We start from the raw sequence: 24,688 nt of genomic DNA, 5'->3' as shown, positions 1-24,688 counted from the left end.
ATATCTTTTTCAGGTGTGTATGTGGTTTGCCATGCCAAATTTATGCATTACTTTAATTTTTTAAAATTTGTTTACTTATTTTTGGTACTGGGGATTGAACACAGGGCATCCTTCATGGTAGGCAAATGCTGTACTATTGAGCTGCATCCCTAAGTGGGTCAATTATCATCAGTTTTACTATAATTTTGCCCCTACATATACATTTCAAAATTTAAAAAGGTAATTTTCTTACAAAATAACAATTCTTAGGTTATTTGGCGTCACCTAGTAGCTAATTTCCCTAACTGTCTCAAAAACATCTTTTATAACTGATTTGTTTGAAGCTGTAGAGAAACAAGGTCCACAAATTACATTTGGTTGCTGTTTCTAGGTTCTTTAAAGGAACCAAATACTGTGTATTTTGAAGTCCCGGGACCCGTTTATATTTCTAAATGGTTATAAATACAAAATTTCTAAATTCAAGTAAACTTCTTAAGGTAACGCATAGCTCAGTACTTGTCCTATGACCGCCCCAGGACAATTAAGCACAATTTTGGTCTCCATAGATGCAGCGCCTTACAGCAGGGGGCAGGATTCCCACCTGGAAATTCTGAGCCCGGGAATTCCCTTCTAACACTAAGCTGAGAAATATTTTTCAAGTTAAAAACAAAACCAAACGAAAACGGTTCCTCTGAATACAGAGAAAAATAAGAGAACATGGTGCTGAGGAAGCATTAGTCAAGACGGAGACCAGAAAGAGGCTGGTTGATCAATTTGGCTTAAATATGGGAGAAGAGGGGCAGGGGCTCAGTGGCAGAGCGCTTGCCTAGCACGTGTGAGGCCCTGGGTTCAACCTCAGCACCCCACAAAAATAAATAAAGGTATTGTGTCTATCTACAAATAAAAAAATTATTTTTAAAAATGGTAAAAGAACTAGCGTCCGCAGACGGATAACCGAGAGATGGAGAGAGGGATCTTTCAGACCCGGGTCGAAACCCGCCCGCCCCTTCACCAGGGGACAAAAACCGAGGCGCAGAGGAAACCCGCTGAGGACGAAAGGAGAGACGAGCGAAGGCTGCGAGCAAATCTCAACGAGGAACTCCGGGAGTTCTTCAGCAGGTTTTTCCAGGGGCTGAAACAACCCCGGATAAGAATAACCAGCACCGAGTTGGAGGACTACCTGCCACCGCCTACCTCACCGCGCCCAGGGCAAAACCCAGGGCGCGCCCCCCCAGCAGGTGACTCAGTTGGCGTCAAGAGTGACACGTCACGGTCAGGGACTCCGCCGCGGGAAGTAGTCCCCGCCGCGCCGGCTCCGAAGGGATCCGAGGGTGGGAGTCCTCGGCGAGTGGGTCTAGGCAGCGGCCGGCGCGCAGCCAATCCCTGGAGAGGGGGCGTGGCTTTCTGGGCCCGTGGATCCCTCCGCCCGAGCTTGCTGTGCTGAGGCCGAGGGAGCCGCCATTTTGGATGCTGAGCGACGTTTGCGAAGTCGGTCTCTACTGTTTTCACGCCTGGATTCGACCAGGTGAGTGTAGCATCCTCAGCGTTAGGGGGTCTTTGTCTTTTGGGCTGAACGCCTTGAACTTAATAGTCCCAACCAGCTATTAGGCCTTCGGTTCCGAACGGCCACGGGATGGCAGAGGAGAAAGGGAAGGGTTTTGGAGGCGGGGGTCAGGCCGGAGGTCGGGCGAGGGGCCGCGGCGCGGGAGGCGGGCCCCGGCAGGGGTGGGAGCACCGCAGGGCTGCCAGCTGATAGGAGACCGCCGGCCCTGGACGCCAGAGCCGCCAAACTTTCCCTTCGTCTTCCCTGCCCCGAGGCATCTCGTTTCTGGGGCGGCAGCGCCGCGGTCTGGGCTTTTTGGAGACCCTCGGAGACTCGCTCAGGGCGCCCTCTTTAGCCGGAGAGAATTACCTTTTTTTCTCGCTGCCCCGTTTCGCAGACCCCTCTGGTGAGAGCCCTTGTGAAGAACCTGCGGCCTGTGCTTGCCCTTCTGCTCTTTGTGCCAGGCTCTCCTCTTCCGGGTTGCTGGGGTGATTCCCTGAAACTCGCCAACAAAATCTTGAACGACGATCGCGATCATAGTGTCAGTTTAATAATTAGGACAGTAGAATAATCGCAGAAGATGGCCACTTTCCCGCTCTGTGCTTGTAAACTTTCAAATCGGGTTTGGGGCCTGTGGCTTCTGAAAGATTGAGAATCCTCAACTCTAGGCTAATTTTCCTTTTTTAAAAATTTTTTTTGGGGGGTGTGCGGTGCTGGGGAGTAGAACCCAGGGCCTCTAACGTGCTAGGTAAGCAGTCCCTCTACCACTTAGCTGTACCCCCTTTTATGGTTTGTTTGTGAGGTGTCCCCCAAAAGCTTATGTGTGAGACAATGCAAGGTTTAGAGGAGAAATGATTAGGTTATGAGAGCCTTAGCCCAATCAGTGAATTAATCCCCTGACAGGTTTAATTGGTAGTAACTGAAGGCTGGTGGGGTGTGACTAGAGGGGGTTCATGGGGGGGTGCCTTTGGGGTATCTATTTTGTCTCTGTTGAATGAGAGTCTCTCTGCTTCCTGGTTTTCATGTTGTGAGCTGCTTTCCTTTTCCTCCTCCACACCCTTCCACCATTATGTTCTGCCTCATTTGCAGCCCAGAGCAAGGGAGTCAGCTGTCTGTGGACCGAGATCTCTGAATCTGGGAGCCCACCCCCACCCTTAAAATTTTTCTTGTCAGATCTTTTAGTCACATCAGTGAAAAAGCTGAGTAAAACATCCCCTCAGCCTCTCTAGTCTACTTAAGCTCTCATTCTTTTACAATAATTACAATCAAGTTCCACATAACATGTAGTCTATTCTGATTTAAAAGTAAAACTAGAAAACAAGGTATAGTCTAATTCATTTCAAATACAGAAAAAGTGAAATGCATATGAATGCTAATTTCATCATTATTGATGATATAAATGTGGAAAGGTTGAAGAATTTGTAAGAAAGTTGTCATGCAGTGGGGTATTAGGCAGCCATTAAAATAGTTTCTGTAACATCTGATTGTAAGTGATAAAAAGGATTTGTTAGTGCTCATAGTTCATGAGTACGACTTTGTAAAAGTATGCCTTAAGAAATATTTTTGGTAAAAGTATACCCAATGAATTTTCTTTCTTTTTTTTAACCCAATGAATTTTCTACAGTGTGTTTATATTTTATTGAGAAACAAGATTTTGTAATGTATGTGCATTCCAGTATTAATGACTGCTGCCAGAAAACTTTGATGATATCTGAATTATGAAGCCAATACTTGGGAATTACATATGCTGCTGAAGGTGTGGTAGTTGCTTTATTTTATTGACTTTCAATCGTGATTTGTTTGGTCAATAAAGATTTAATTACAGTTTGTAGTGTGAAAATACAGTAAAATTCCTGGCAACCTGAACATGAAATGCTTTATTATTTGTTATGTTTTTAGTTGTTATTGGACACAATACCTTTATTTTATTTATTCATTTTTATGTGCGGAGGATTGAACCCAAGGCTTCATACATGCTCGGCAAGTGCTCTATTGTTGAACCACAACCTTAGCCTCATGAAATCCTTTTTTTTTTTTTTTTAATATTTATAATATTTATTTTTAAGGTGTAGATGGACACAACACAATGCCTTTATTTTTATGTGGTGCTGAGGATGGAAACCAGGTCCTGCCTGTGCTAGGCGAGCGCTCTACCGCTGAGCCACAATCCCAGCCCCACATGAAATGCTTTTTAAGGAAATTGAATTATATTATCTTGAAAATGCATTCTAGAGCAGATTTTTGTGTATGTTTGTGCCATTGTGTCGTATCTTCATTAACTGCAATACAGTGGTCAACCCTAAGTCTGTTTGCATCACATAGTTTATAAGAAAAGTGTTCAGAATAAATAAAATGATACATTTCAAATACAGAAGTTTTTGTGTATATGCAAAATGTCTCTCTTAGTCACTTCTGAGACTGCTGTCTTCTTACCCTTTCATACCCTTGGCACTGCAAGCCCTAAAGCTGGTCTCAAATATTTGTTAGTTTGCTTGTTTTTATGGCATTAGTTATTGAACCCAGTGGTGCTTTATCATTGAGCTACATCCTCAGCCCTTTTTTGTTTTGAGATAGGGTCATGCTTAGTTGCCAAGTCTGGCTTTGAACTTGGAATCCTTCTGTCTCAGCCTCAAGTAGTTAGGATTACTGGCATGGGACACTAAACCCAGCCCTTTTGTTTATTACGCTATTTTTAGCTTTTTTGTTGTTGTTGTTTGGTACTGAGGGTTGAATTTAGGGGCACTCAGCTGCTGAACCACATCCCCAGCCCTTTTGTATTTTATTTAGAGACAGGGACTCACTAAGTTACTGAGGCTGGCTGAGCCCCTGAGAATTACAGGCATGCACCACAGTGCCCAGCTTATTTTTAGCTATTTTTAATAGAGCTTTCAAAATCTCTTCTCTGGGCAGTTCCACTATTTTGGGCAATAGTTCTGAACTGTAACATTCTCTCCTTTCCTCTTTAAAAATCATCAGATTCAAAGAACTCAATCCATGCATGGTTTTATACTTCCCCTTATTCAGAATGGAGAGATTGATTAATTAAGCAATTTGGTGAGACCTTGTTTCAAAACAAAAAAATGTTAACCGGTTATCCCCTCCTCGCTATATACCCAAAGGACTTAAATCAGTATACTATAGTGACGCTGCCACATCAGTGCTTATAGCAGCTTAATTCACAATAGCTAAGCTGTGAAACCATGAAAACATGGTATATATACTCAATGGAATATTACTTAGCCATAAAGAAGAATGAAATTATGGTGTGTGCTTGTAAATTAATGGAACTGGAAGCTGTCATACTAAGTGAAATGAGCCAATCCCCCCAAACTAAAGGCCAGATGTTCTCTCTGGTATGTGGATGCTGACATACAATAAGGAAGGGGGAGGGAAGAATAGAAGTTCATTGGATTGGACTAAGGGGAATGAAGGGAAGGGAAGAGGGGTGGGAATAAGAAATACAGTGGAATGAATCAGGTATAACTTTCCTATGTTCATATATGAATACATGACCAGTGAAACTCCACATCATGTACAACTGCAAGAATGGGAGTCTAATTAGAATAAGTTATACTCCATGTGTCTATAATGTGTCAGAATACACTCCGCCATCATATATATCTAAAAAGAACAAACAAAAATTATTAGTAAAATGCTTTAAAAAATGATCTGGGGATATATTTCAATACAGAAGTAAGATAAAAACTGAAAAATGGGATTGCAATCACGAGATCATATACTTTTTAAAAATTTTTTTTTAAGTTGTACACAATACCTTTATTTATTTATATGTGGTGCTAAGGACAGAACCCAGTGCCTCACATGTGCTAGGCAAGTTCTCTATCACTGAACCACAACCCCAGCTCCTCATAATACTTTTTTGGGTTTATCTATAGTTGTTTACTTTTCTCATAGTAAACATCATTAGATTGTGAATTTCTTGAAGCTGGGATCAGCTCTCATTTAAATGTGTCATTTTGAAGGGGTCTAGCAGTCAGTACCTATAGACCACCACTAAATAAAAAGGGCTGGGCATGTGGCTCAGTGGTTAAATGCCCTTGGGTTCAATCCCTGGAACAAAACCAAAACAAAAAGGTCAGTGAATGCATAACAGTGAAGATACTGAGGCCAAAGTGATCTTAGAATCACAAAAGAATTTTAAATAAACTGGACATGGTGGTGAGTGCCTGTGATCCCAACTACTCTAGTGGGTGAGAAGACATAGAAAAAATTTTTTAATTGGGTATCTGTAACAGTGGTCCACTTTATGTTCTGAATATAGCCCTTGCTGCTCTGCCACTGTGACTTATTTTTAAAAATGGATATGTTTCTTTCTCTTCCTCTCTTCCTGCTCCTTCCTAATTTCTCCCCTTTCCTAATCTCAGGGGAAACAGAATTACCTTCCCCATCCTAGGCAGAATTATCTGTCCTTGAGCACACTTCCACTACAGGAATGAAGTAATTCAGACTGTGGGGATGGTACCAGAAGATCTCAAAACGATTATCTTCTAAGCTAACAAGTGAATCACAACTCCAACCGAGAACACGTGGAATACAGTCTTGGAATCACCTCTTTAAAAGTCCGGTGCTCCCTTTGATGGGCAAAATAACAGCCTCTGGGACAGGAGTCCCCTGTGCAGCGTCTTTGCTAGCAAAACAAAATTTTTTTTCCTTTTTGTCAAAACTGTGTCCTCAATATTGAATTGGTATCAGGGACAAGGACCAAGCTTTTGGTAACATATTGGACAATATTAGTATGTGGTATGTATGTAATGTATTCACATGAACAAATATTTGCTTCTATATTTGTGGGTTTATATACACACATATTTTAAGTCTAATGATTTATTTCATATACTGATAATAATTTAGAACATATCCTTAGTTATTTCTTTTGTGGCTTAGTGTCGTTGTTTTTAGTTATTAGATTCTTTGTAGAATAGGGATCTATTAAAAAGGAGTTGATGGGCTGGTGATGTGGCTCAAGTGGTAATGCACTTGCTTGGCATGCACGGGGCTCTGGGTTCGATCCTCAGCACCACATTAAAAAAATAAAGATGTTGTGTCCACCGAAAACTGAAAAATAAATATTAAAAAAATTATCTCTCTCTCAAAAAAAAAAAGAGTTGAAAATCTGCAATACTTACCAAAATAGTTTAGCAAATTCCTTTTCTTTCCTTAAATCTAAAATAAGCAAATTAGATAATATAAATTAGTAGAATTAAAAGAGAATGTTAAATTTAAATTTTCAAGTAATTAACATACTAACATTATAAATGAGTAATAGCTTTGTGCAAGAACACTGTGCTAGGCAGTGTGGGAGTGACACTGGCACCTAAGAAGTAGTTGAAGTTTTCCAGTGAGACTAAAACAGATTAATCAAAAATGTTAAAGGTTGGGGCTGGGGTTATGGCTCAGCAGTAAAGTGCTTGCCTAGCATGTCCGAGGCCCTGGGTTCGATCCTTAGCACCATGTAAAAATGAATAAAACAAAGATATTATGTCCAACTACAACTAAAAAATAAATTAAAAAAAATGTTAAAGACTGGCCACACCTGTAAACCCAGCTTTTTGAGAGGCCAGCCTGGGCAATTTAGTGAGACCCTGTCTCAAAATAAAAATTAAAAATGCATGGGGTTGTAACACAGTGGTAGAGTTCTTGCCCAGCATGCTGAAGGCCCTGGGTTCAATCCCTAGTACTGCAAAAAAAAAAAAAAAAAAAGGGTGCTGAAGGTTATAACTTTAGCATACTTTATTTTAACCCAAAACACAAAGTCACTTATAAGTTATAAGCTAAGTTATAAGTCACTTATAACTTATAAGCTAAAGTTATATCCTTCAGCACCCTTTTGTTTTTTTTTGCAATACTAGGGATTGAACCCAGGGCCTTCAAAGTCACTTATCATTTAATCTTTAGATGAAAAGCTAAGCCTTTTTTTTTTTTTTAAGTTTTACTTTTAGTTGTTGATAGACCCTTATATGCAATGCTTAGAATTGAACCCAGTGCCTCACACACATGCCAGGCAAGTGCACTTCTGCTGAACCCCAGCCCCAGCCCCCAAAGTGTTTTCATTGTCTTTTTTTTTTTTTTGTGTGTGTGTGTGTGTGTGTGTGTGTGTGTATTGCTGGTAATTGAACCCAAGGCCTTGTAGGTAGGCACTCTACCAGCTGAGTTATATCCCCAGCCCTTTTTTTAAAAATATGATTCTATTGGCTGGAATTTATTGGTGTAGTGCTTATTGTGAATACATGCTAAATTTTTTTTTTATTAGGTTTGAACCTAGGGGTGCTTAACCACTGAGTGATTTCCTCAGCCCTTTTTATTTTGAGATAAGGTCTTGCTAAATTGCTTACGACCCTGCTGAATTGCTGGGGCTGGCCTCAAACTTGGGATCCTCCACCGCTGGAGTTGTTGGGATTACAGGCATGTGCCACCACACCTGGCATATGCTAAGTTCTTTTAAGAAATTTTCATTTAATTCTCATACTGTTGCTGTGAGGTGAGAAGTTCATGTAATATTGATGCTAATTTTTCTTAGATATTACATAGAATTCACCAGGAAAGCCAGGATTTTCTGGGCCCAGAATTTTCTTTTGGAATGGTTTTTAATTTTAGATTCAATTTTTGTCACAGTTACAGTAGTTATATTTTCTGTTTCTTGGTGTTGATTTCAATAAGAGTTTCTAAGGGATTTGTCCATTTTTTATCCTTGTTAAATTCACAGCTTTATAATATCATCTTTTAATATCTGTACGATCTGTACTGATATTCCCCTTTCATTTCCAATTGTTTTTCCTTTGTGTATTATATTAAATCAGCATTTTATTTCTTTGTTTTTTTTTTTTCTTGTTTTTCCCTTTTCAGTTTCACTGACTTTTTGTCTTTCCTTCTGCTTGTGGTGGTTAGTTTTGCCCATTTCCTGGTTCCTTAAGGTAGATGCTTATATTGCTAATATGAAGTCTTTCTTTTCCAATTTAATATTAACCTTACTGTTGTACATCACACAAATTTTATGTTTCTTTTCATATTCTTTCATTTCAGACTGAGCTGGGCAATTAAGCAAAATCATTGTCTCAAAATAAAAAGGTAGGGGAAATAAGGGTGTATCTCAGTGGTAAAGCAACCCTAGGTTCAATGCCCAGTACTAAAAAACAATTCTACAGACAGCTGGTATGCCAACTCAACATGTTTTTTTGTTTGTTGGTACTGAGGATTGAACCCTCAGATGCTTAACTACTGAGCCACATCCCCAGCTCCTTTTTTATCTTTTATTAGAGACAGGATCTTCCTGAATTGCTTAGCGCCTCGCTTTTGCTGAGACTGGCTTTGAACTCCTGATTCTCCTGCCTCAGCCTCCTGAGCTTCTAGAATCACAGGTGTTGTGCCACCGTGCCCAGCTTCAACATGTGTGGGTTTTTTTTTTTTTTTTTTTTAAGAATTTCTCATATTTTCTTATTGTTTGCAGAATTCAACATGCTTTTAAAGAAACAACTTACACAAAATCATCCTGGCTCTGCTCTGACTTAATAGCCAAGGATATAGAAGCACTCCTGGGTTCTATCCCTAGTACAGGGGTTGGGGGGAAAGATCATAGTCCCATAACAATATACTGTTCATAGAGCTGAGGCGTATTTGCCCAAGATTCCTCCTTTGGTAAGAGAAAGATAGTTTGCCCTGATCAGAGACTGGAGAGCTCAGTGGCTTCGCGGTCTGTGAAATCAGGTTCCAGATAAAATTGGCTGTGTGGGCCAAGATGATCAAGTGTGCTTTTTTTAGAGTCTTTGGCACATTATTTGATTCTATTGTCATTATAAATCTTCACCCCTGTGGGTTTCACTTAAACATGGGAATTTGAAATCCATTAAAATCTGACCATCAATCAAGAGTTAAGAAGTGATACTTGGGTAGAACCCTCTGGACACTGCCCCTTAATCCCAATAAAAACTGGGACACAAGGGAGTTGTTAGGATCTCTTCTAGATGATGCAGTCTCTTCTGTCTTCTAATAAACTTAGCTATACTTTTACTATACCGCATATCTTGCTTCTCTTGCAGAGAGAGACACAATAGCCAAGAACATATCCCATGTTTTGCTGACAAATTTGCCTTATAGAGCCATATGTGGTGGTGAATGCCTGTAATCTCAGCAGCTCCTAGCAACTCGGGAGGCTGCGGCAGGAGTTTGAGCCAGTCTCAACAATTTAGTGAGGCCCTAAACTCCAGAACACCATTTCTTTATGGCATTGACTACAGTTATTATTTTAGTTAACCAATGTGTAATTTCTGTGAGTATACACTATTGAGGGCAGTATCCCTGCCTTTTTTCCTTACCAGTGTATCTAGTTCCTGTTAAAGTATAATAGGCATTAAGTAAATAATTGTTGAAGGGGGTTAAAAATGTGCTTTGTAACCCTGCGCCACTGTAATCACAGCAACTGGGGAGGCTGAGGTAGGAAGATTATAAGTTTAAAGCCAACCTCAATAACTTAGTGAGACCTGTCTCAAAATAAAAATAAAAAGACTAGGGATGTGCTTCAGTGGTAAAGCACCCCTGAGTTCATTCAATTTCCCCCAAAAATATATTAGTCCCCAAATGATATAATAGTGTATGATAAAGATGGTTTACTTGGGGGGTTGATGTCAAGTGTACTTAGTCTTATTCTTAACTTTGCCACTAGTTACTGGGTGATCTTGGGCAGGGGCCTGTGAGTAGTGGTTACTCTTTTTCTCTTACCTCTCTTTAGTTACTTATTTTTTAAAAATATTTTTATTAGTTATAGATGGACACAATACCTTTATTTTATTTGTTTATTTTTTATGTGCCTCACACATGCTAGGCAAGTGCTGTACCACTGAGTCACAACCCCAACCCTATCTCTGGTTATTAATGCCTTGACAGTTAGGAGACTGGTTGGCTTTAGCTAGCACAAGAAACTGCTACAATGCTTGACATTATAATTGAAGTTATAATTGGGAGAGGTATTTTACGGCATAAACATAGTTATCCCATGCTTCAGTTATATTGAATTTATAGCTCTCAGAAAGTTCTTCCTTCTCTGGTACCTGAGATTTGATGTCCATTATTTCCTGCACTTGGCATATTCACACTTTGTTTACAGATATCTTGTTTGTTTTTCAGGACTCAGTTTCTGCTTTGCCTTCTCCTGGAAAGCTTTTCATAACCTAAGCATGGTTAGGTCATTTTTCTAGAATAGGTACTGTTGACATTTTGGGCAGGTAACTTTTGTGTTGTAAAGACATAGTCCTCTTCATTGTAATTTGTTTAATAGCATCCCAGGCCTCTACCTGCCAGTTGTCAGTAGCAAGAAAGAATTCAGTTGTGACAAACCAAAATGTCTCCATTCATTACTGGATGTCCTTTAGGGCACAAAATTGCTCCCAACTGAGAAATTTTAGAGGGCTGGGGATATAGCGCAGTTGGTAGAGTGCTTATCTCGCATGCACAAGACCCCAGGTTCATTCCCCAGCACTATTAAAAAAAGTTTTGATACAGGTCTTTCGAGAAACTTTAGAATTATAGTCCATATGAAATAGCATTGTAATTGCTGGATTTTCTTAGCTCCTCCCCCCAATAGAATACCAGTTCTTTTTGAAAGCAGGGACTATACCTTATTTTTACTTTTTTTCTTGAGCACCTAGCCAGAATCTGATTATAATCAGTAAATATTTGCTGAATGGATTGAACATAATTCAGCATAATGGATTAGAGATACTTTATAACATACAAGCCCCCTTTTAAACTGGGACTTGAGGGGCTGGGGATGTGGCTCAAGCAGTAGCGCGTTTGCCTGGCATGCGTGCGGCCCGGGTTCAATCCTCAGCACCACATACAAAGATGTTGTGTCCGCCAAAATCTAAAAAATAAATATTGAAAGTTCTCTCTCTCTCTCTTTAAAAAAATAAAAAAATAAACTGGGACTTGAGATAATCATTAAATGTGTAAAGGCTTCTGGAGACAGTTTCACAAAGAGAAATGCTTCTGTCTTTTATTAGTGGTTTTTGCACAAATAGATACTATTCCTAGCATTCTTATATTTGATCTCTTGACTTGTCTATTCTTTAGTTACTTTGTTAGACCTAGCTTTTGTTTGGAGTTTATATGTTTTGAAGTTTGAATCTAGAATTAAAAGTAAGAAAAAATTGTGTCATCCTGAAATGGAATGCCCAGTAGTTAGTACACAGTGGTCTACCTCACATCTTGGAGTAATGGGGGGATGGTTTTATTGACTCTAACTCTGCTATTTAATGAAATTCTTGGTAAATAGTCTTCTGTTGTGGAATTTCTTTTATTTATTTATTTATTTGTTTGTTTGTTTGTTTATTTTTTTGTGGTGCTGGGGATTGAACCCAGGGCCTTGTGCATATGAGGCAAGCACTCTACCAACTGTGCTCTATCTCCAGCCCTATTGTGAAATTTCGAAGTACACATTTTTTCACCCCTTTGTATAACTATATGTTAGTGTTGGGCACAGCTTTCCCCTAAAGGCTGAGATTTAATAGGATTTGAGGAATTAGGAAGAGAATATCTTTGAATTTGGGTCTAACTTTGATGATCTTTGCTGATCATCAAAGGTGCTAGTATTTTGGGGAGAAGCTGGGGGCCTTCCTGCTTGATACTCATTTTTAATATCTGTCACCTGGTTTTTTCAGCTCTGCCCTTAAAATAGATTTCAAATCCAATTACTTCTGTTACTACCACTGCTAACTGCTTGGTTCTAAGCTATATTATCTCTTGCTGGACTATCGTATTAGCCTTTTCATGATACCCCTGTGCTCAATATTATCCTCTTTTAATCAGTTTTCTATATAACAGCCAAAGTAATGTATAAAAAAAAAATCATTTTGATTATGTCATTTCCTGTATTAGAAAAACACCCTGGGGGCTCAAGATGTAGTTCAGTGGTAAAGCATATGCTTGGCACATGTGAAGCCCTGGGTTTAATCTGTAAAACCAAAAGGAAAAAGAAACTCTCTAGTTTAGTGTGTCAGATATTCCCCTTCAGTAGAGTTAGTTCCAGAACTAATTTTGACTCAAAATAGTCACTGCTATGCTTCTTTTTACAGGAGGAACAGTACAGTATGCTGGGCTCCGGATTTAAAGCTGAGCGTTTACGAGTCAATTTGAGATTAGTCATAAATCGTCTTAAACTATTGGAGAAAAAAAAAAGTAAGTAGTGAATGATTGCCTTATTTTACTTTCCCAAAATACATCTCCAGGTGTCAGCACCTCGTACTGGATCTTTCAGGCCAGTACTGTGAAATCTCAGGTGTCTCATCTTTTAAGCTTTAGCTGTATCTCTGCCTTTTGTGACTAGTTAGACTGAATCACTTTGTTGCAGGGGAGGGATGTACAGTTGACCCTTCATGTTCATGGTTTCCATTGCTGTGGATCCTACATCTGGATTCAACCAAGTACAGATCAGAATTTTTCAGAGGAAAAAATTATATCTGTATCAAACATGTATAGACCTTTTTTCCTGTCATTATTCCCTAAACAATACATTATAGCCACTATTAACATAGCATTTACATTGTATTAGGGATTATAAATAATCTACAGATAATTTAAAATTTATAGGAGAATGTGTATAGGCTGGTTATATGCAAATATTATACCATTTTATATAATGAACTTGAGCATCCTTAGATTTTGGTATCCATGTGGTGTCTTGAAATCAGTTCCCCTAGGATACTGAGGGACAGCTGTACTCTCTGGGAATGGAATGGGTAACATGACTCCTGAGTTGGAAATATCAGGCTGTGCTGTATTCTTATGTACACAGTAGCAATTCAAGAGGAGTTAAGGTAGAAGTAGATGAGGTAGGATTAGATTTGCTAAGGGAGTGTGAACTAGGATGTAGTAGAAACACCCAGTTCTCTCTGTTGGGGTAAAAGTCTGCTTACAGCCCAGTTCCCAGTGCACTACTGTTGTGTGACTGCAGTGGGATTTGTGCCTTAGCGGAACTGGCCCAGAAAGCAAGGAAGGAGATTGCTGACTATCTGGCTGCTGGGAAAGATGAGAGAGCTCGTATTCGTGTGGAACACATTATTCGGGAAGACTACCTCGTAGAGGCCATGGAGATCCTGGAGCTGTACTGTGACCTGCTGCTGGCTCGGTTTGGCCTCATCCAGTCTATGAAGTAAGATTCTTCCATTCAAAGACTAAATCAACTCTAGAATTTAAGAATGAAGTAATAATGATCTCTTTCTACATGTACATTGAATGGGCTGGTGCTTGTGGGCTATTTTATTTTCCAAGGATCTTTTTCCTATACTATCATTCACTTGAAGTGTGATTTCAATTTAGGTAACTTGTAAAATAAAGATTCTGAAACTGAGAGGTTTGAGTTTTGGCTCAGCCATTTCCTGACTTTGTGACATTGCTTAAGAGTATCCCCAAAAGTAAAACAAGTAATGAAATGGCCAGAAATCAAGTTATTATTATGATAATTCAGTGAGATTCATGAAATAGCCTTGGAGACTTAACAGATGTATCATATAAAGGCTAAGATTTTGTTGCTCTTAAAAAACACTAAGTCATATTAATTTTGTTCTTGATTAGGGAGCTAGATTCTGGTCTGGCCGAATCTGTGTCTACACTGATCTGGGCTGCTCCTCGACTCCAGTCAGAAGTGGCTGAGTTGAAAATTGTGAGTACAACCAGTTTGTGTTTTCTGTAGTTTTTCATATTGTTAGAAATTTTGGTTAGCATGCCAGTAATTCCAGCTACTCAGGGGTCTGAGGCAGGAGAATTGTAAGTTTGAGGCCAGCCTGGGCAACTTAGCAAGACCCTGTCTTAAATTTTTGAAAAAAGAGAAAGAAAGAAGAGCCAGGGGTGTAGATCAATGGTAGAATACATGCCTCGTAATGTGCAAGGTCCTGGGTTTAATCCCCAGTATTACAAAAAAGGGAGAGAGAAAGGTTGGTTAACAGAAGTCACTTAAGGCACTCTTGCTTATTTGACCAGGCATTTTTTTTTACCCTTGCTGCTTTTGAAACAGGCTTTGTAAATTTGTCCTCTTTTTCAGGCCTATGTCATAGGGTAGAACATTGTCTTGTAAATTTGAGTAATTTTTAAAATATATATTTTAGTTGTAGTTGGACATAATATCTTTATTTTATTTATTTATCTTTATGTGGTGCTGAGGATTGAACCCAGCGTCTCATACGTGCTAGGCGAGCACTCTACTACTGAGCCACAACCCCAGCCCCTTGAGTAATTTTTTTAGGAGCAAAATTCTATATACCTCCAGTTTTGTCTTATTTTTGTTATAATGTCGTTTAATCTTATACAAATAGAACAAAGTTTGTGTGTGTTTTCTTTTTTTGTGCTGGGGATTGAACCCAGGGCTTCGGGCATGCCAGTGCTTTATCACTGCACTACACCCCCAACCTCCAGAAAAGTTCTTATATGCCTATAAACCAGTAAAGTTAAAATAAAATTGACATAAGTTCACAGATATTATGAGCTAGATGAGCACTGGGAATAATGTGGTGAACAAAATATGACAATAGTCATACGTGTGCGTGCGCGCATGTATTTATGTGTTGCTGGGGATTAAACCCAGGGTCTCTGTCTTATGCTGGGCAAGCACTCTACCACTGAGCTATGTTCCCAGCCCACCAGCTATACTCTTGTAGCTTAGAGTCTAGTGGAAGAGACAGATATTAACCAAAAAATTGTTATCAAAATGTGGAAAACTACTCATTGCTAGGTACAAATTTAATTGAGTTGTTTTCTGTTTCTCTGCACTTTTGCCTTTTTGTTTTATTTCCTAGGATATTATCTCAATCTTATCACCCAACCTATATGTTAAGATCACTCTGTCTGTTTTTATTTTTCTATACACTTTTATTTTATTTTTAATTCTCAGAATATTTCTGTAATCTTCTTTGTTTTGTTTCATGGCTACAATGTCTTCTAACTCTTTAAGGATAAATTTAAAAATACATATATTCTGTACCCCTCCCCCTCCGTTAGTACTGGGGATTGAACCCAGGGGCCCTCTACCACCCCCATCCCTTTTTTATTTTTTGAGACAGGGTCTAAGTTATAGAGACAGGCCTCATATTGTGATCCTCCTCCTTTAGTTCTTCTGTGGTTTTTTTTTGGTACTGAAGATCAAACTCAGGGACACTTAACCACTGAACCACATTCCCCAGCCTTATTTTGTATTTAGAGACAGGGTCTCACTGAGTTGCTTAGTGCCTTGTTTATTTGCTGAGGCTGGCTTTGAACTTGTGATCCTCTTGCCTCAGCCTCCCTAGCTGCTGGGATTACAGGCATGCGTCACTGTGCCCGGCCTGCTTTAGATCTCGAGTTGCTAGACAAAAGGTGTGTGCCACCATGCCTGGCCTAAGGATATTGATTATATTTTTAAATTTACTCTTTTTAGTTAAGGGTTTTTTGAGGGGGGATGGGTGGTACTGGGGATTGAACCCAGGAGCATTCTACCTCTGACCTACATCCCCAGCCCTTTATTGTTTCCTTTAATTTTATTTTGAGACAGGTTCTGCTAAATTGCTGAGGAAATTTAGCAATCTCTCTGCCTCAGTCTCTCAAATTCCTTGGATTACAGGTGTGCCCACTGTCCCTGGCTGGAGGATATTTATTTTTTCTGTAATGAGGATTGAACCCTTTACTACATGCTAGATAGTTACATGCCCAGCTTGCCCCCACCTCCCACTGCCCTACTTTTCTTTTTGGAAAGTTGCCCATGCTGGCCTTGAATTTAAGGATCTTGCTTCTGCCTCTAGAGTAGCTGGTGTTACAGGATGCACCACCATGCCTGGCATGTTTTTTACATATTTTTCATATACCTACTTTAACTTTTTTTAAGTCAATTCACCATTCAATCTGAACAACCTAAGTGTTTTGTTTAAAAGCTGCATGAGAGCTTTAAAGCTTCCCAATAGCTTTCTGTTATGTCTGTGATAGAAACAAAACTGCATTTTAAAAAATAACTTCATTGTACTTATTTTTATTTTTATGTTGTGCTGAGGATCAAATGCAGTGCCTCATATGTGCTAGGCAAGCGCTCTGCCACTGAGCTACAACCTCAGCCCAAAACTGCATAATTTTGACTTATATGACTCTGCATTCCAGACAATCCCATCTTTCTCACTTGATTTCTTTTTTTATATATACATATATATTTTAGTTGTCAACAGATCTTTTCATTGTATTTATTTATATGTAGTGCTGAGAATAGAACCCAGTGCCTCACATATGCTGGGCAAGTGCTCTGCTACTGAGCCACAACCCCAACCCTCTCACTTCATTTCTTATCTTACTTGTACTTGGGCTTAGCAGGAAAAGCTCACTGGCTTTATTTCAGTCTTGAGTATTAGCCATGTTTTATCAATAGGAGGATTCTTCTGCACATGCTTTTTTCATTTCCTAAACTACTCTTTCTTCCTTTCTTAACTCTGGGTTTTAAATCTTGGTAAAACATCCTGTCTTTGTGCAGCCTCACCTGACTTTTCTGATTGAATCTGAATCTCCTGTTAGAATGTGGTGATAGCATAGTGTACTTTCCCTCAGTAGCACTTCCACAGCTGCAGCTGTACCTTTGTGTAATTATTTTATTAACTGTAAGACTATAGAAAGTATGAACAGTATCTGTCCTTGTTTGTGACTGTATTTATAGTGCATATCATAATAGTATTAGCACTTGGTTGCTGCTCATTGGATGGATGGATAGATGGATGGATGGATAGATGGATAAACTAATTTGTGTGTACTCATTAAGCCATTACAGACCTCAGTTTTTTGGAAATCTTGTTTAGAAGCATGTTTACTGTTGATAGAGGGAAGCTTGAAGTAGTTTATAGAAGTGATTTGGGGTTTTATTTAATCATCTTTTTCCTCTGTAGGTTGCTGATCAGCTCTGTGCCAAATATAGCAAGGAATATGGCAAGTTATGTAGGACCAACCAGATTGGAACTGTGAATGACAGGGTAATGAACATATTTGGTAAATGTGAAACAGTGTGTATGTGGTGGGAACAAGTTATCTTATTGCCTGTAGTAACTCTTGTAGTTCCACGGCATGGCTGAGTTAGTAGAGGCTGCACATTTCATACTGAGTATGAGAAGTAAGCCTATATGGCTGGCAGTGTTGAGGGAACACAGCGCCTATACCTGTAGAACTCCTGCCCAGCACCTGATTATGATGCTCTCTGTTGATCCTGATCTGCCCTTCTCTTCCCCATTCTTGTGCCTCTTGTAAGTTGTGAAGGTAGGGAGCGAGATGGGGAGAAGGGTGGAGGAGTTGAAATGTAGAAGGCAGTAGTGTTAGACTTTTCAGTGTTTGGTTAGTATATAAACAAAAAATTGAAAGACATGGGTCCTGTAGTGTGCCTGGTGGTTCTGGGGGGGAAAAATCACTTATTGGTTCTTTTTCAATATTACCCACAAAATGAGAGAAATTAAGTGTGACAGATTAGGATTAGGCTGGTTTGATATAGATGCTTTTTAACCCTAGGTCTTCTACTTACAGCTGATGCACAAACTGAGTGTGGAAGCCCCACCCAAAATCCTGGTGGAGAGATACCTTATTGAAATTGCCAAGAATTACAATGTACCCTATGAACCTGACTCTGTGGTCATGGTAAGTTTATCCCAGACTGCAGTGAAAATGAGTCTGTAGATATGACTTGGGGGGGGGGGGAATATATATATATATGTTCTTTGCATTAACTTGAGTTAGTGTGAGTTTAAGCCTTTGTTTTGTTAGATGCCATTTGGCCTAATAGCATGTCTACATAGCTCCCAAGGATCAGATTAGATGACTGACATTGAAAGCTCTTTGAAAAAGTAGGAACTTTGATACAAATGTAAAATGGCTTTTTAGTGAACTTGAAGGAATTGAGAACTCCTGCTGGAGACAGCAAGAAATACCCAAGACCTGAATGTGTCAGATAGTACACAGAAAGCCGAGAATACAAAGATGTATAAAAACAAGTTCTTTGTCCTGAAAGGCTTACAGTGTAGGAGGGTAAACATGCAAATAATCATTCAGCTGGGCCAACCTCAGTGGTGGGCTCAGGTCTGTAGGTAGGTGTAGGCGCTGTGTTCCCTCCACACTGATAATGTGACCCAGTTCCCCCTCACCAATCTGTTGGCAAAATGTCTCTTTCTGGTTTTTTTCACTTAAAATACATTATTTTTCATTGAAAATAATCATTTAGATTGCCACCTTTGGTGGCCATCTCCATCTTCCCACATACAATAGAAGTCTTTATTTCCCCACCTTTCAAGAGTATTGATGAGTGGTAGCTCTCACACCAGGTGTCCCTTTAGAGATGGCCCTCCCCTGGAAAGAGTAGTCTTACCCAGAGTCTTTCCTGGGGGCAGCCTGTATGCAATAACTGATTAGTCCAGGGGCTTATTCCTCCATTCATGGACATACCTTTGCAGGTTCCTCTCAGCTTCAGAGCTCCCTTGGGAGTTGGCTAAGGCCTTTGTTTTCCATGTAGGTGCTCTGACCCCAAGAGCACCCTGCAGTAAGCTTCCTTCATGCTGATCTACATGTCAATTAGCTGGTAAAACTACCCTTGGAAATAATATGGGTTTCTTTTTCTTAGGCAGAAGCTCCTCCTGGAGTAGAAACAGATCTCATTGATGTTGGATTCACAGATGATGTGAAGAAAGGTGGCCCTGGAAGAGGAGGAGGTGGTGGTGGGTTCACAGCACCTGTTGGTGGAACTGATGGAACAGTGCCAATGCCCATGCCTATGCCTATGCCCATGCCATCTCCAAATACTCCCTTCTCATATCCACTGCCTAAGGGACCAGTGAGTATGCTTGTAAAGTGTGGATATAAACTTTATGACAAATGAGATCTATAAATACACTCAAGAATTGTTGGTTGTCAGTAGCATTTAGCACTTAGAACATTTGGTATTGGCTTAATGGTCTCAATGTGGAAACAATATTGGGATTCTGAGAAAGTCTTGGTTTGGCTATAGGTAACAAAGTGAAAAAATCTAGAGATGTAGTGCTTAAAAATGTTTTTCATGTTGGCTTATTGTGTATCTTTAGGACCAGTTGCAGTTGTGCTAATAGCTTTTTCCAAAAACGAATAACAACTATTACCAGGCAGAAAACCTCCAGTTGTAGACAAGATATTAGGTAATTAATAGTGAAGTCTAATTATAATTTTCCCTTGTAGACAGACATTGAAACATTTGATTTAGTTATTTGAAGAATAGCAAAAAGCTTGAGTCTTTCTGTTTTTGCAGGGACGGGGGTATTGGGGATTGAACTCAGGGGCACTGGACCACTGAGCCACATCTCCAGCCCTATTTTATATTTAAGAGATAGGATCTCACTGAGTTGCTTAGCCCCTTGCTTTTGCTGAGGCTGGCTTTGAACTCGTGTTTCTTCTGCCTCAGCCTCCCAGGCTGCTGGGATTATAGGTGTGTGCCACCATGCCTGGCAGCTGGAATCTTTCTGACCACATGTGGTCTTTTAGAGCATTTTCTCAGGAAGGGGATCTTATATATTTTTATTAAATTTGAGTGCATCCATAAACACATGTATATGTATACACATACATACATGTATATGTATTCTGTCCTTCTCATACACAAACCACAAAAATTACCAAAATTGAGGGCATTGTCTCTGATGTTGCCTTTCTCCTCTTGCAGTCGGATTTCAATGGCTTGCCAGTGGGGACTTATCAGGCCTTTCCCAATATTAATCCACCTCAGATACCAGCAACTCCCCCATCATATGAATCTGTAAGTGCCTGAGCCTCTTTTATAAGCAACAGGAGAGTGAATCGCATGGAGAGAACAAAGTAATGACCACAGGGAAGGCAAAGTTTTGATCAACTCTCCTATATTGGCATTGCTCCTGCTTTAGAATTCATGTTGCTTTAAAACTATCTTAGAGATGGGGAGCAGTGGTGGTGGCATTATTGGTGGGAATGCTTTGTTGGTGGAAGCCAGGAATCGGGAAGGAGCTACAGTTCTCTTAGGAAGTTGTAGTGCCCTAGTCAGAGAATCATATCAATCTGTTGTAGTCTTGGTGTTAGATTAGTATTATAATAATCTAACACCAAGGACTTTGTTCTCAGCATTCGTGTAAAGAAATAACAACCAGGATTTTTTTGCCAGGAGTAGCGGGTACCAGGGATTGAACCCAGAGGTGATTAGCTATTGAGCCATATCCCTATCCCTTTTTTGTATTTTATTTGGAGACAGGGTCTTACTGAGTTGTTAGGGCCTCACTAAATTGCTGAAGCTGGCTTTGAACCCACGATCCTCCTGCTTCAGCCTCCTAAGCCACTGGGATTATAGGCATATGCCTGGCAACTAGAATTTTTTTTTTTTACCTTTATTTATTTATTTGTTTGTTTATTTCTTTTTTATGTGGTGCTGAGGATCAAATCCAGTGCCTCACATGCCAGGCAAGCACTCTACCACTGAGCCACAATCCCAGCCCGACTAGGATTTTTTTTTAATCAGATTATAGCATTGATTTCACATTTTAGTTTCATAGTTAAAACTTGAATAAATAGCTAATGTGGTTATGATGCCTAGAACTGCAGGTTGTAACAGCTTTGCTTCAGAATTAGTTTCATTTTCTTAGTATATACCATTTGAGACTTGTGTCTGTCTGATACTTCACTGAGAAGACAAATTGGAATGGCATTTGCTATGTGAATTATTCATCTAGAGGTGCTCTGTGTTCCTGAGCTTGCACGTTCTTTCCATTGGTTTTTATCTCTAGCTGGCATGTTCTACCTTGGGTCTTAGTTTTTCTCATGCTTCAGTCTTGCATGTGTTGAAGCATGGATTACAGTTATTTCTAAGAATGAGGTAGAAGATCATCATTATTTGAGGACTTTGTTCTTATCGGTATATTTGGGGATTTTGTGCTAGAAAGTGAAAAAAAGAGGTCATGATATGGTAAGAATTTTCTTTTTTGTCTTGGGAATTCAGAGTTTAGCATGGTGTATACCTGATTGGAAAAGTGTAGGAAGTAGAGGGGCAATTTCTTTGGAGCAGGTTCTGTTGCTTTTGGTAAGCAGCTGAGCTTTTGGAAAACTCGGGCTGGAACCAGTATTGGTACTTTCTTCAGGGTTCCGTAGCTCCTCTGCCTGTGGTAACAGTCTTTGTGTTGCAGGTTGATGACATTAATGCTGATAAGAATGTTTCTTCTGCACAGATAATTGGTGAGTATGAATTAGAATCTTCAAAGGCTCAGTGTTAACCCCTATGCTGTTTGTTCATTCTTCCTCCCTCAGAGACTGTTGACATGAAGATTTTCCCCAGTCCCAAAGAATCTCCTATTTCTGTCAATGGTATCATTATTCTTTCCACTTATTCTAATTTTTTTGTCTTCTAGTTTTCATTTAACCTCAAATTCTTTATTATGTTATTTTTAAAATTTATATATGATAGTGGAATGCATTAAAATTCTTATTACACATATAGAGCTCAATTTTTCATATCTCTGGTTGTATACTCTTTATTATGTTATTATTACTTCAGTTTCCATCCAGTTCTTGGATGTATTGTTTTTTTAAGTGTGGTATTGAAGAGACATTAGAGAGGGCAAAACAGGCACAAGTCACAAGGTATAGCTCTGTGAATTTTCACTAAGCAGGCATGTTTTTTTAACTATGTACTCAAAAAAATATATAGTTGGGTGAGGTGGCACATGCCTGTAATTTAGCAAGACCTATCTGAAAATGAAGGGCTCTGTATTAGAAAGCTTGCCTAGCATGTGTTCAATCCATATGGGGGCAGAGAGAAGGGCAGAAGTCACCAGAAACCTGGAATAGTTTTAGAGATGTTTATTATATTGAGGTATAACTTATACTAGAAAACATAGACTTTGTTGTCTGATATTTTTGTGTGTAACATCCACCACCCCAATTAAAGTAGAAAGTGTTTCCATCACCCCTCTTGTAAGTCCTTACGTTCCTTTCCAATTAACTCCATCCATCCTCCCAAAGAAAATCATGCTCCTGAGGTACTATGATATGTTTTGCCTGTTCTACAACTTAAGATATAAATTCAATCATACAGTAGGCAGATAAGGGGGTGATTTTAATATAGTATACAAGTGGAAGAATAGAAATACAGAATACATGGGCTGGGATTATGGCTCAGCGTTAGAGCGCTCACCTAGCACAGGCAGGACCCGGGTTCAATCCTCAGCACCACATAAAAATAAAGGCATTGTTTCATGTCCATCTACACCTAAAAAATAAATATTAAAAAAAATACAGAATACACTCTTATATGAAATAATATGGGTGTTAACATTCCTTATAAAATTTTTTTCTTCCTAAATTTTAAGTAGTTCTTACAGAAGCAGAAGTCGGTTCAATACTACTAATACTAGTCTTTGGGCTTGTCATAGCAGCTGAGCTTTGTGAAAAGGGAATCTATTAGATGAATGATCAGTGGACCTGGCCTCATGTACCAAATTTTGACTTCCCTTAAATGTTTTTCTCACTAAAGGAAAGTAAAACAGGTAGAATTCAACTATAATTAGAAAATGTAAATGTTAATTATGAGGATTTTTATTGACTTTTAGAATTAAATGTTACTTTTTTTAAACTAATGTTTTCTTCTGTGTTTTGATCTTATTTTTCCTCTGTTAAAGGGAATCTGAGCTGTTGCTCTTGTGTTTGTAACATTGTATTCCTTACCTTGATTTAATTAGGACCTGGACCCAAGCAGGAAGCCTCTGCAAAGCCCCCTTCTAGACCTATGGATAACTATGACAACTTTGTACTGCCAGAGTTACCATCTGTGCCAGACACACTGCCAACTTCATCTGCTGGTGCCAGCAACTCAGCTTCTGAAGACATTGACTTTGATGATCTTTCCCGGAGATTTGAAGAACTAAAAAAGAAGACATAGGTCTCTTAAATCAGGCAACCTCCATGTTCTGGAAATTGAGACTGAGCAGTTTCTCCTTGTAACAAAGAATCTCCATGAAATTCCGTTTCATCTATTAACCATCACTGAGCGTGACACTCTTCCTTGGGGCTCTCTTCCTGCTCTACCAAATTGTTGCTTTCCAGTTCTCTATTGAGACTAAGACACTAACAACTGGAGACTGAGGCCAGCACACTGGCTCCTGGCAGTTGTGCCTGTTTCCTGACAGAGGGATCCCAGGTTTTCTCCCACAGTCCTTCCCCAGGAGAATGAGAAGATGAAGCATTGTGAGGAGAGCCACTGGAGATGGCTGGACTGTGGAGGAGAGTTCCTCATGAAGTGTCTCAGCCGTCAGTTGTGGTTCCAGACTTGGAAACACCTCCCTCTGTACAGAGGGATTGTGCTGAGAATCAAAGCCACTGTGTGTTTTCTCACTCTCATATAAGTAGGAGAGAGAGAAAGTGGCTCAGGAAGCCATGGTAATGGTTCTTGGAAGCTGGGCTCTCTCCTTGGCATGTACACTACTCCTTGCTGCAGGGCACTGTTCCACCTGGATCCAGTTGCAAAGTGGATTTCAAAAAAGTTGAAGGCCTCTCTTAGTTCTACTGGATTCTCAGGGAGCCCTCTGTGGCCTTTTACTTTATTTTGAGTGCTGTTTCCCCCTTTTTACCAGAGAACAGCACTGTAGAATTTTGTTTTTGCCCATAGCATGTTAATAGCAGAGGGAGGACAGGTCACATATTGGGCAGAAGTTGCTGTTCAAGCCTAGGGTGGGCTTCCAGCTGCCTTAATAGAAATACTCAAGTCTCTTGGGTAGTGAGCTGGAAGGCCTACAGGAGAAGAGGGGAACCTGTTTTCATTTGAAAACTTTATGATTAAGGGAATCTTTAAAAACTGATCTCAAATTTTTAGTGCCCATGTGACTATATTTCACTGCTTTTCTGGGTGGATCAGACTTGTTTATTGTAACTTATGTGCTCCTTTGTCCCCTAAGGTCATCCTTCCACACAGGGTTGGCTTTGAGATTAAAGATAGGATTTTTGCTTCTGTGTAGCACAGCTGTACATAACTTGTTTCAAGCAACTTTCTTTAATGTTATTGATTTGTATTTCATAGCTTGGTAGTTGCTAATAAAATTAGAAGATCCTGTGTCCTGCTTTTTCCATTGTTGATTAAATGAAGTATGAATTTGGATTTTAGTGAAAAATATTTAAGCAGATAGCTCACATTGGTACACA

At 39.6% G+C, this 24,688-nt stretch overlaps 1 protein-coding gene across 3 annotated transcripts; it reads left to right on the top strand.

Annotated features, from left to right (window-relative positions):
• The first annotated feature begins 1,419 nt into the window (after nt 1-1,419).
• Ist1 (IST1 factor associated with ESCRT-III) lies at nt 1,420-24,017 on the top strand. 3 transcript variants are annotated; one of them, XM_077793078.1, is made up of 11 exons: nt 1,427-1,504; nt 5,908-6,283; nt 12,607-12,709; nt 13,502-13,682; nt 14,105-14,192; nt 17,419-17,502; nt 18,044-18,154; nt 19,131-19,340; nt 20,199-20,291; nt 21,682-21,730; nt 23,233-24,017. In XM_077793078.1, the coding sequence occupies exons 3-11, from the start codon at nt 12,622-12,624 to the stop codon at nt 23,430-23,432; spliced, it is 1,104 nt and encodes a 367-aa protein (XP_077649204.1). In that variant the 5' UTR covers nt 1,427-1,504; nt 5,908-6,283; nt 12,607-12,621; the 3' UTR covers nt 23,433-24,017. The 3 variants fall into 3 exon arrangements, with proteins under 3 accessions (XP_026255015.1, XP_026255018.1, XP_077649204.1); XM_026399230.2 differs by lacking the exon at nt 5,908-6,283 and having other exon boundaries at nt 1,420-1,504; XM_026399233.1 differs by lacking the exons at nt 5,908-6,283; nt 20,199-20,291 and having other exon boundaries at nt 1,420-1,504.
• Nucleotides 24,018-24,688: the final 671 nt, after the last annotated feature.

This window comes from Urocitellus parryii, chromosome 15, assembly GCF_045843805.1.
Source record: "Urocitellus parryii isolate mUroPar1 chromosome 15, mUroPar1.hap1, whole genome shotgun sequence".
NCBI classification, from domain to species: Eukaryota; Metazoa; Chordata; class Mammalia; order Rodentia; family Sciuridae; genus Urocitellus; species Urocitellus parryii.
The sequence above is the reverse complement of the archived record's forward strand: the minus strand, read 5'-3'. Positions and strand labels throughout refer to the sequence as shown.